General features: G+C 39.2%; 1 protein-coding gene across 1 annotated transcript in view; it reads right to left on the reverse strand.

The window, feature by feature from the left end:
- The window catches only part of LOC104848972 (disintegrin and metalloproteinase domain-containing protein 9), an 85,494-nt gene that overhangs the window by 31,141 nt on the left and 41,976 nt on the right, over window positions 1-12,377 (reverse strand). Inside the window, exons 13-15 of the mRNA XM_010605230.2 lie at window positions 11,393-11,485; window positions 10,264-10,459; window positions 1,948-2,053 (exon numbers count right to left, since the gene is read on the reverse strand). Of these exons, the coding sequence (XP_010603532.1) occupies window positions 1,948-2,053; window positions 10,264-10,459; window positions 11,393-11,485 (395 nt within the window). The remainder of the gene's footprint in view (window positions 1-1,947; window positions 2,054-10,263; window positions 10,460-11,392; window positions 11,486-12,377) is intronic.

Genomic DNA, 12,377 nt, shown 5'->3' on the forward strand with positions numbered 1-12,377 from the left:
TTTTTTTTTTTTTTTTTTTTTTTTTGGTACTGGAGCTCGAACTTGGGACCTTACGCTTGCAAAGCCGGCAGCAGAACCACTGAGCTAAATCCCTTGCCCTGCAGGATGCACTTTGATTTCAACTGCATATGGAACATTCACCAAGATAAAACATATGATGGGCAACAATGCATATCTCAATAAATCCCAAAGAGGTAAAAGCATGTACATACAGTATGTTCTCAACAGGATTAAACTATCAAGTATATAATGAGAACATTCCCAACTATTTGGAAAATAGGCAATACATTTTCAATAATCCAAAGGAAAAAAATCACAATGTAAATTAGAAAACACTGTATCAGGAAATGAACAATAATGAAAATACAAATTATCAAATTCTATGAAAAAAGAGGCACAAAGTTTAAAAACCACCTGTGAGAAATGATAGAGAAGTGCTATACAATAAGACAGGCCCTTGACATGCCTCCATTTTTTTCCACAGAATGTTGTTTTTGGAATTTAAGTCTGTGCTGCTGGGCTTCTGCCCAATGTATCAAAATGGGTTTGTGACTGAACTGTGTGACCTTTTCAGAGTGTTCTGTTAAACTCTGCCCCCTCACAAGAAGGTTAAGCTCCTCCCCGCCTCAGGAATGTTCTATAACTCCACCCCCTGCTTCAGTAAGCATGCTCACAAGGCATGTGTTTAGGAATGTTCTGTAACTCCACCCCCCTTTACTGAGCATGCTCACAGGGTGTGTGTTTCAGAAATGTTCTGTAACTCTGCCCCTTTGCTTCAATAAGCATTTTTGCCTACCCCGCAGATCTCTATATAAGGAGATGCTCATTTCTGACAGAGCACTCAGACTCCTCTGAGGCTGGCAGGGCTTGCTGGTGTAATAAAGGTTTTTTTTCTTCCACCTCTTCAACTAACTGACCATCAGATTTTTTAGTCTTCAAATTTTAAGAGCTGTGACCCAGAGCTGTCATACTGAGCTGTAACTCTTGGCTGGCTGCAGCACTGAGCTGACTGCTCTGCCACCGAAAGAAGGATCTCTGACCCTCAGACAAGCCATACATGAACTGAAATCTGGAAGGTGAACAAAATGAACAGGTTAAGAAGTAACAGCAGTGCAGAAAGATCCATGTAGGCCAGAATGAATGACACACTGCACAGAGGTGTGGGGGAGAGGGGTGGTAAATGGCATTCTACACAAAGCCAAGGAAAGTACTTTCTTCAAAAGGAACACAGTAGACACTTTTGAATGACAGTGAAAGGTCAAGTTTCACAGATTTTAAAATGCCTGGATTTGGGACCTGGAAGACACTGTTGTTATTTCTTAGCAAACACTGTCTCACTACAAGTTGCTTAGCCTAACTGATAGTTTAAGAGGCAGAGATAGGAGAAATAATACACAACACTAAACAATAATTCCAATTACTTAAAATGTCAGCATGCGTATGTGTAATACACAAACAAAAAGAACAAATACACTGAAATCACTGATTACATATGGACTCAGATAATGGATGACTTTTTTCTCATTTATAATTCTCAGTATTATAGTTTTTAACAACAAGGAAATGTTAGTTATAGAAATAAAAGTTGTTTTACTTCATCATTTCTAAGTTATATAGAATCAGACAAAACAATGAAGTCCAGAATTAATTCTACAAGTACCTTTACATTGGAACTTAGTAACATATTTTATTGAAAAGAAAAGAATATTTAGTTGGGGTTCTTACTATAGATTAAGAAGAAACAAAGTAAGATTCTAAAACTCACTAAATTTGAGAAAGTTGATGACTAGAGAGCTAAAATATTTTGCTGGTTTTGTTCCTAAATTTTTGTTGTAAAATCTAAGTTTGAAAAGTAATTAAAGGAATAAAAAGGTGGCAGTCACAAAAGACCTTAGAGATGATGGTCTTAAATCTTTCACAATCCTCTGTGACCTCACGTCCACTTACCCAGTGGCACACTTCTTGTATTCATTGCCAGAGAAACCACAATTGCCAAATCTGTCACCTTTAGAATTCACTTCAATGAAACAATCTCTTGGGGCAGCCTTGGCTTCTGTAACATTAAACATTTAGAAGAGAAAAAAGTTATGGCAATTTAACTGAGAAACAAAAGTACACCGACCATAGTTCCTAAACCCTGCCTCCACAACTGTAAAAAGGTTTCAGGTCTTAAACATAAAACATTTTTGTTCCACATTCCATATGAAACGTAAAATGTAAACATGAACCAGGTGTGTTGGTGCACACCTGTAATCCCAGCACTCCGGGAGGCTAAGTTTGGAGCCCAGGTTGGGCAATGTAGCGAGACCCTATCTCAAACTAATACGTAAAAAAGTGGGCTGCAGATGTATCTCCATGTGAATGCCCTTGGTTCAATCCCCAGTACCTCAAAAATCAAATTATGTATAGCTTAATTTTTTTACCTAAGTGTCAATGCCTAAAATATTTTATTGAAAGCATTTGCAAGCCAAAATGCCAACAGTTCCTCTTTAATAAAGGAAGTTTGCTTGCCTATCTTACACATCCAACACTATGCTGCATAGTTTTAAGGAAAATGAATGTGGGGCAGAGATACATCAAAGAAATTAAAAAAGCAGAAGATTAAAGAAGACAAAAATGAATACAGAACACCTGCACAGGATAAATGCCACATGACACTATCCTCAGCCAAACCCTTATAGTATCAGAATAATACACAAAGAACAAAGCACCTATAGTTAACTCAGTCCTGGGCTTTTCTGCAAACATTTATGAAGATAATATCTTTGTCAAATAATAGTACCTGCCTTGTTTAAAAGCCTACCTGCAGTTACTCTTTTATTCTAGAATAACTTGCCTATTCCTCCACAACCCTTCAGAAGCTGACAGACCTCCCCACTCTATCTCACGACGTGACTTACATAAGTTTCATTTATTTCTTAGTTGGCCTTTCTTACAACAGAAACTAGAGACAGTAAAAATATGGTCTGAACACCAACTTCATCTTCACAGAAATCACTCCAAAAGGACCTCATGCATTTCCTAATTCATACAGACAAAAACGCAAGGAACATGCCTGGGATGGATATTAAGGGCACAGGATAAAGAGAATTAGAATTAGGCTGAATTTACTAACAGGCTAATGAAGCAGAGATTCTACATTTTAAAACTGCCACTCAGAAAATTAGAAAGGCCTCTAACAAGTTTATCAGGTTGGTTGGCCAAAACAGAACAAAAGAGAAAAAGAGGCAGAGGATCATGGCCTGACTTGAGGCAGTTTATAGAAAAAAAAAAAATGCTTCAGTAAAGGGAAAGACAAGCTTTTAGGAAAAACCCCAGTGTACGACCAAATTTTATGCTATTAATCATTACCTCAGCCATTCCCAAGGGATCGAGGCCTGGAAATTGTGCTAAATGTGTGCAGTCTACAATGCTTAGGCTGAAGCCCTAAGCTCCACCGTGATGGGATTTGGAGATAAGCCTTTTAGGAGAGTTAGACGAGGTCAAGGGAGGAGAAGAAAGGGAGAGAAATCTCTTTTTTCCACCACATATGAGGACACAGGTAAGACACAGCCTTCTGCAAGTAAGGAAGAGAGCCCTCCCCAGGAACCAGGTGAGCTGGTACCACGATCTTGGCTGTCACCCTCCAGAACTGTGAGAAGTGAGTGAGCTTAAGCCGCACTGACTCTGGCATCTCGTTATAGCAACCTGATATGATCTCAATATTTGTCCCCTCTCCAACTCATGTTGAAATTTAATTGTCATGGAAACACTAAGAGCTGATAAAGCCATGAGATAGTTTCTGTTGTGTCTTGAATGAGAAATGCCCAACTGATTGGCTTAGCACAGTTCTAGGTGTGGCTGAACGGATTTACTGAAGACAGAAGCCCCACCCTGAGTGAGTGGCACCACTCAGTAGGCAGCCTGAATGGAATAAAAAGACAAAGGAGGAAGAAGTCTTGCTTCTGTTTCTTTGGAGGAGCTCCAATCTTTGCCTTTGTCCTGGTGCACAGCTCCTGGCTTCCAGCACAGACCTTCAGCTTCCTGACAGGGACTGGCACGGAACTCTACAGTGAGCTCCAGGCCTTCACCTTCTGACCCTGTACTTCAGACCTCCAGTGCAGCTCTTCGGCACGTGTCCACCTCTAACACTGCAGGCGGCCACGGTAGGCTCACCTTGTAAATCCATATATAACATACATCTTGTATTAAATGTTTCTCTAGTGAGCTGACCGGGACAGCCCTCCTGAGGGGGTTAATGCCAGTGTAAAAGGGTGAGCTTGGCAGTTAGCCTCTTGTCCCTCCTCCTGTCACCATGTGACGACAGAACGAAAGCTCTCACCAAATGCTAGCACCTCAGTCTAGGACTTGCCAGCCTGCAGAACTGTAAGCCAATAAGTTCTGTTCTCTATAATTTACCCAGACTGTGGTATATTCTGATAACAACACAAAACAGACTACAACAGAACAGCAGAATAGCGATCAAACAGCAAAATATAGCTACTCCAGTATCTGGAATTGAGACAATGTACCTAGAAAACAACTTGGCAAAGAGAAAAAAAGATCTCCAGGAATCAAGGAGCTGATGGGAAACTAGAAACAACAGAAAACTGGAGAAAAACAGAACAATCAAAAAAAAAAAAAAAGATCAAAGCAATATGTAAAGTGCACCCTGGCTCCTAAGGAAGGGACCTGTTTTCACAGACACAAGGTAAGCAAGGAGATTTCAACAGTTCCAGGGAGAAACAAACTGGGCCAGAAGCACGAGAACCAAGAAAAGCGATGCTTATTGTAAACTGTAAAAGCAGGGAGGTGTTTTACTCTGAAAGTGACTCCTGCATAGCAGGGTAGAGTTGGAAAAGAAATCCAGAGCAGCGCCTGCCCGATTTGAGAGCTTAATCAGGAGGTGTTTGGAGATGGGGATAATTACTTAAGACTGGGCCACAGAAATACTGTGAAACTACGTCACCTCCCAGCTGGGCAGGAATCAGCATTTACACACGAAAACATGAGTGTGAAAACAAAACAGCTCATCTCAGTGCCTCACTAACCTTCCCCCAGATTCACTGGATTCCAAGACTGTAGACCCTGGGAGAGACACTAATTCAAAAACAGAGAGGAACTGTCTTTGGATTCAGGTCTTTTTCTTCGTTGGTTTTGGGGGGCTTGGTTCCCCTCCACTTCATTTCATATTTTTCTCTTCTTTCCTTTATAATTTTTTCTCATTTCTTTATTTTGCTGGGTTTTTTTCTTTTTTCTCATTTGTACTTTTCTGTCACTTTTCTACTAATTTCCTTTTATTGCTTAATAGGATGACTTATCTCACTTTTCTCTCCTCCTGTTCATCTTCCATTGCTTAATTCCTCAAATTTTACTTCCATTCTTCCGTTTCCCACCCCTCCATCTTTACTAGTATAAACACTAAGCTTTATTCATCTTTCGACAGTTAACTCTAGGGTATGACCGTTGAGTGCTTTTCTATTGTCAGTGGGGGTATAGTTGCAGCATTTAGTAGATATTTACTTACTATATGTCAGTATTTGGTCTTAGTGTCTATGCTATAAGCGGTCTCTTCTCTATAGTTAAGAGGGGCACATTATTGGTTCTTATGGTATGTCAACAACCCAATTTGTTGTGGGCCCTATTAATGCTGCTGATTTTGTTACTATTGCCAAGGTGGCACAGTTGTTGCTGTGAACTGCTTTGCTCTGCATGCTGATATCTGAACTGCCTCTGTGTCATTAACAATAAATACTTCTGGCCTGGCCAGGGACTGAGCTCAGTGGTGCCATGCCTTCCTCACAAGCACAGGTCAGAGCTCTATCCCTGACAGCACAAAATTGATAAATAAATAAATAAATTAATTAATTAAATATAAATAAATAAATAAATTAATTAATTAAATAAATAAATAAATGGGACAATACTTCTGGCTATTCCCAAAGCACTGGGTGTTGTGGTGATCACACTGCATCTTCTGCTCCCAATTCAACAGAGGTGGGTGGATCTTGAAACAGAGAAAAGCCTATTGTTAGCCAGGCCTTGAAAAGCAGTAACTAAAGAGATCATCTCCGCACTAGCAAGAAAAATCTTTTTTTTTTGGTTTTTCGAGACTGGGTCTCACTTATGTAGTGAGACTGACCTGGAACTCACTACATAGCCCAGGCTGGTCTCAAACTCACAGCGATCCTCCTGCCCCAGCCTCCCAAGTGCTGGGATTACAGGCATGTGCCACCCTGCCTGGCTAGCAACAAAAATTTTTCTACTACAATCAACCTTCAAACCTCAGTGCACACACATACACAAAACAAACCAACAACAATAGAAACATGAGAAGACAAGGCAACAAAATGCCTCCAAAAACTTCCAAACCCTGCAAAGCTGACCCTTGGAGCACTCAGGGAGGAAATCCAAAGCCACAAAGCTGAACTATTCAGAATGATGAAAGGAGATTTAAAAAGATCAATGAGGTGCTCAGTGAGCTCAAAGAAGCTACAACTAAACATATAACAGATTTAATAAAGAAAATAATTGGTGAGTTTACAAAGACACTAATAAAAAGCTATCTGAGCTTTAAAAAAATAAAACATGAATGATCAGTCTGGTAAAGAATTAGAATACATGAGAAAAACTGAAGTTATTAAAAATTCTATTGAAAGCATGGACAGCATAAGTGGCCAATATAAAGAGTGTCAGAATTAGAAAACAGGGCTGATGCCGTTGACCATATACTTAGAGATGCCTTAAAAACAAGAACATGAAAAATGGATCCAACAGCTGCTAGATGATGCAAAGAAGATTAGTCTAAGACTAGAATCAGTGCAAAATTAGAAGACTATACAGAAGGAATTAAACCTGTTTATAGAAATAATAGCAGAAACTTTCCAAATATAGGGAAAGAATTTAACTTATAGAATAAGTAAGGCATACAGAATCTCAAATAACCATGATCAAAAAGGAACTCCTCCAGGAAACATTATAGTGAAAATCCCAGAAGTCCAAAAGAAGAAAATCTTAATCTTTTAATGCCTAGTGATCCATTTTTTTAATGTCCATAACAATGGAACATAATGAAACACGTTCTCTTCAAATTATTATTCCTTCAGTTTTTTTGGTAACATATATGAATTTTATTTAAAATACAAAAAAATCAATCTTTGGCATGAACAGGTTAAAAACTGTTAGAGAAAAGCAATAAACCACTTACTTATAAGGGTAACCCATTGGAATTACAGTAGATTTCTCAATACAAATCTCAAAAGTCCAGGAGAGCTTGAAGTAAAGTGTTTTAAACCTGAAAGAAAATACCTTCCTACCCAGACTGGTATATGCTACCAAAGTATCTTTCAGCAGTGACAGAGAAATAAGGCATTTCCAGGTCAAAGAGGATCTTAGGAGATTCAGGACCATTAAACCAACACTCCAAAAAATTCTCAAGGCTATCCCAGAAAGAGACGATGAAGCTAACAACGCTAAAATGTTTAATGGATGAACACACCATGCAGGGCAAGCAGTTAAGCAGAAGGGGGAAAGGGAATCAGCAAGTGAGATTGTTGCATTGCTCTGGAAATGGATTTGCTGTCCCTACATGCAATGCTTCTGCCAAAACTATCCGTGGTCCTTTACAGTTCCTGACTCACCACATGCTCTTCCACACACCCTTGCTTCTGATCAAAGAACTCACTCCACAGCAACTGAAGAGCAGCCATGGACCCACGGTTCTCACCATGCCCCTCACTATCCTGAAGCAGCTGTCTTCATGGACCGCTGGAAATGCCTTTGGCAGACTGTTACAGCACCAGCTAGATGGTTACACCCTGAAGGGCTGGGACCAGGTTCTCCAGAAGGCTATGCATTCTCCGAAGACTTCCAACAAATCATGCTGATTTTCACATAATGAGGATTGGAGGGAAAGTCAGCAAAGGGTGGAAGTGCGAGCAGCATCTCATTGTTACTCCTAGTGACCTACCAGCGAAACTGTTTCCTGTTCCCATGATCTGTGCTGTGCTAGCTTAGAGGTTTTAGTCTGAAAGAGAGGAATTCACCACCACAAGCCACAATGATTGCACCGAACTGAAGTTAAGCCACTCACACAGCCACACTGGACTCATGCTTCTGAATCAACAGGCAAAGAAGGCAACTACTATGCTGGCTGGGACGCTAATCTGACTACCAAAGCAAAACGGGACGCTGCTCAACAGTGGAGATAAAGAACAGCACTTCAGGACTGCAGTTATGGTTTATATCTAGATGTCTCTCTGAAGCCTCATCCAACAACAGCTGGGGCTTCGGGGAAGCGATTAGATCATGTGGGCACTGTCCTCATTGGGTTGGCCCATTAATGGGTCAGCAGTTCAATGTACTGTTAGGAGCTGGGGCCTGCATAGAAGAGGCAGGTCACTGGGCGTGGGACCTGGAAGGGTAAATTTTCCTCCTCTGATCCACCCTTCTCCCTCTCAGCTTCTGGCTGCCCTGAGGTGAGCAGCTTTTCATCCACCACAGTCCCTCTGTGTCTTCTTTGGAACCACTGACCCTGAACTGAAATATAAGCCAAAATAAACCTCTCTTCCTTTAACTTGTTCCGTCAGGTATTAAGTCCCAGGAATGACTAAGACATCCCTTATGGCAATTCTTATAATTACCACAACCTGCTATTAAAGGTCAATGAAGACTTCAACAACCAAATGCAAGTTACTAATGGCCCAGATCCTTTAGAAACAAAGGTCTAGTCACCCTTGTAGGTCAAGAATCATGACCACCTGAGGTACTTAGTGAAGATAAAACAATACAGAGAAAGGGCCAACATAGATGCCAGGTATGACCATGTAAGTCATTACAGAAATGGGGACTGACTGTATTAGTATTTCTCCTTTATTTTGTTAAGAATATAATCATGACAAAATGCATCTTTCTCCTCTCTCATTCCTTTATCGTGTAGTATAAGATGTACTGATTGCATATCTCGTCAGGGCAATTTTGGATTAAATTCAGAAAAATAAGTAAAGCAGAATGCCCTTATATACAGGCCTCAATCAGTTTTAAGCCTGAAGAAGAAAAAAGGCAACCTCCTTCCAATAGGAAGAAATTCTTCCACAGACAAAGACATCAGCGTTTTTCCTGCCACTGAAATTAAACTAAAACACCAGCTCCTCCTGAGACATGAGCCTGCCAGCCTTTCCAGCGGAACTACACCAACAGCCCTAGTGGTCCTAAGGTGTTTAGATTCAGATTCAAACTAAACCATCACTTACGTATACAGAAAACCAGCCAAATGGGGGTGGGGGAGGGAGAGAGAGAGGCTGCACAAAATTATTCTAGAAAAAGCAAAAGGCAGAAAAGCAACTGTAACTTACCGTACACTTCCACTGTGAACAGCGTTACAGTGCACAGTGTATGGCTACTATACAATAAACAGACAACACTGCTTAACTAAAACTAAAATTAATCCATATTAGAAGGGTGGAGAGTGGGAAATGGAAACTGTCAAGGGTGAAGGAAGACCAAAAATTAAATCTCCTCTTTCATAAAGATAAAAAAGCAGCATTACCAAGAGATTATCTAAGGACCTGGAGAAAGTCACAGAAACTAAGCTACAAAAGGTATGTTTTTACCTCAAAGATGAAGATGATGGGTAGAAATAGGCTTTAATTTTCATAATAAACCTTACAGAATAATTTCATTTATTAATTTCTGGTGTACCTCTGATAAAAAAACACTTTAAAGAAAAAAACATGAAAAAAACAAAAACAGATTCTAACTATCCGTCAGTAGGAAAACGGATAACTATGCTTTTATTTATTTATTCCATTTAGCTAATGGAATCCCCTAAATACTCTGATATTTGATTAAAACACATGGACCTCAAGAACATTCTGAAGGGATGATGCCAACAGCAAACCCAAGCATACAACTTCACATTATTAAAAGTAGAAAATGAGGGCTGGGGTGTAGCTCAGTGGTACAACACTAGCCTAGCACGTACAAAGTCCTGGACCTGAGCCCCAGCACCACAGAAAACAAAACAAAAACAAAGAGAAACCCTAGCAAGTAATGCTCTGTGTATTTTATACACGAAGTATTAAGACAGACATAGCTATAGAAAGCAAAAGCAAAAACAGTTAAATTTGGGTGTTACTAAAATTCAGGACCACGACTGCCACTAGAAAAAGAAGGAAGATAAGATAAAAGAATAGAAATAAGAACTCGTTATCAGGAATGTTGTATATTCCTTCTTTAAAAGTCTAGGGGTAATAAAATTATAGCAATCTGTTAGAGATATCTTACTTGAACCAAAGATGACTTGGCACTGAGCATCGTAGTACTGACACATGCCGTTGTAGCAGTACGCCTTGTTATTCTGGCAAGGGTAGCCGTTCTGAATAAAAACATCTGGCTGGCAGAACTGAGAAGAACCATTGCAGTACTCTGGAACATCACATTCATTAGTTTTTCCTCGGCATAAAGAACCTCCTGGAAGGAACTAGGGCAATGAAATTAAAATTAAACAGGAATATCAGGACAATTTCCACAAATTTCACAAACTGGAGATTATAGTATCTTTACAACAATAAAGGGCTTTACCAACAACAAAAGATTAAATAAGCCGTATAAAAATGAACAAAGGTCAATAATAAGCAATTCATAAACACAGAAAATGAAAAACTAACTTCACCGGTAACCAAAAGAAATAGAAACTGAATAAAAATGCAAGAACGTTTTACCCTATTGCACTAATTAGAATTACAGTGCCTGCTACTAACCAACATTATAGCATAAAGAAAAATATTTGGCAGAAGTATAGGCTGATGTGTTTGCAGAAGATTTAGAAAATGTGTAACAATATAATATGAATGTGCATATTCTTATTCAATGATTTCTCTTATACGCAAACTAAATGTCCACTAGCAGTTGGCTAGATATATTATTATGGTACAGCCACCCAAAGGAACAGTAACTATAAGCATGTAGAACTACAAGACTGGAGAAAGTCTGAATCTTATGGAAGAGAACAGGTAATGAAATATGTGTCCTGTATCTGTGTTTATCCATTTACAAAGAATCATACACTGTACCCTTACATTTCTATGGAAACAAGTCACTAACAAATTATCAACACTGGCTACTTGATGAGTATAAAAGGATAGCCTTTCATTTTCTATACTTTGGAATTGCTGAATTATCTTTAACAACCATACATTACTTTAAATTTTTAAAAAATTGTTTCAACTTGGGGAAAAGTGACTAGACCATTTATCATAAAAGAATAAGCTTTAAAATTGCAAATCAGTGGCTTAAAATTTGTTCCTATAATCATACAATGAAAAGATCTTTCTTAGCACACTCAGAAAACAAATTTTGATACACAGATTTTTCTTTTTCTACTTTGTTGTTCCAAATAAGGACGAATTCTTACTCGGCAGTCTTTGCAACAGTCGCCATATGCACACTCAGCAAATGATTTAAGCTTACAAGTACTTCCTTCACAACACGGGTCCAATTCACATTCCTGCAAATAGAAAGTGATTGTGAACGTGACCTGAATATTCATTAGTCAAATTCTTTTCTTATAAACATTCACTTTATTCTAACTTGGATATCAGTTACTTTCCACCATCACTAACTGTATTTATGGACTTACTAGCTAGAAGTATTTAGGTCTCAACATATTTCAAGAGACTGGAATCAGAGTACGTGCCTCAGTCCACCATAATAAAATACCACAGACCGGATCACCTACATGACAAAAATTTATCTTCTCACAGTGTGGAGGCTGAAGTCCAAGATCAAGTTTCTCCCAAATCCGGATTCTGGTAAGACCTCTCTTCCTGGCCTGTAGAAGGCTACCTCCTCAGTGTGTAAGGTATCTAGTGTCCCTCCTACCAAAGACAGGCATCCTGTTGGCTCACAGTCCCACATTCTGTTCTTATTTACCTTAGTTATCTCATCAGCCACACTGGTTGTTAGGGGTTCAATACACAAATTTTGGGGATCCACAATATTCAGTCCATAGCAGTATATTTAATGATCACAAAGAATTAAGCACTCATGAAAGCATTTCTCTTCATTTTCAGGACCTAGCTTTTTTGTTGGTTTTCACGTCTACCCAGGGAGGTGGTGCTGGGGACCCAACCCAGCCCTGCATATGCTAAAGCATACAACTCTATCACTACAGATAGCTCCAAGAGGCTTCGTTTACCACACTTCAGGCTGTCTCCAACCTCCCACCTGCACAAATATCATCTCTCCCAGGTTAATACAGCAATATTAATAGTCTGGTTTTTATAATGTGCTGTACCTTGTTGCAACTGGGAAAAAACTGGAACAAGAGTACATGGGACTGTACTGTTCAAGTTTTTGTCAGCTTATAATTATTTCATTTTTAAAGTGTTTTTAATTTT

This window comes from Fukomys damarensis, unplaced genomic scaffold (assembly GCF_012274545.1).
Source record: "Fukomys damarensis isolate Sample0158 unplaced genomic scaffold, DMR_v1.0_HiC HiC_scaffold_18, whole genome shotgun sequence".
Taxonomy (NCBI): Eukaryota; Metazoa; Chordata; class Mammalia; order Rodentia; family Bathyergidae; genus Fukomys; species Fukomys damarensis.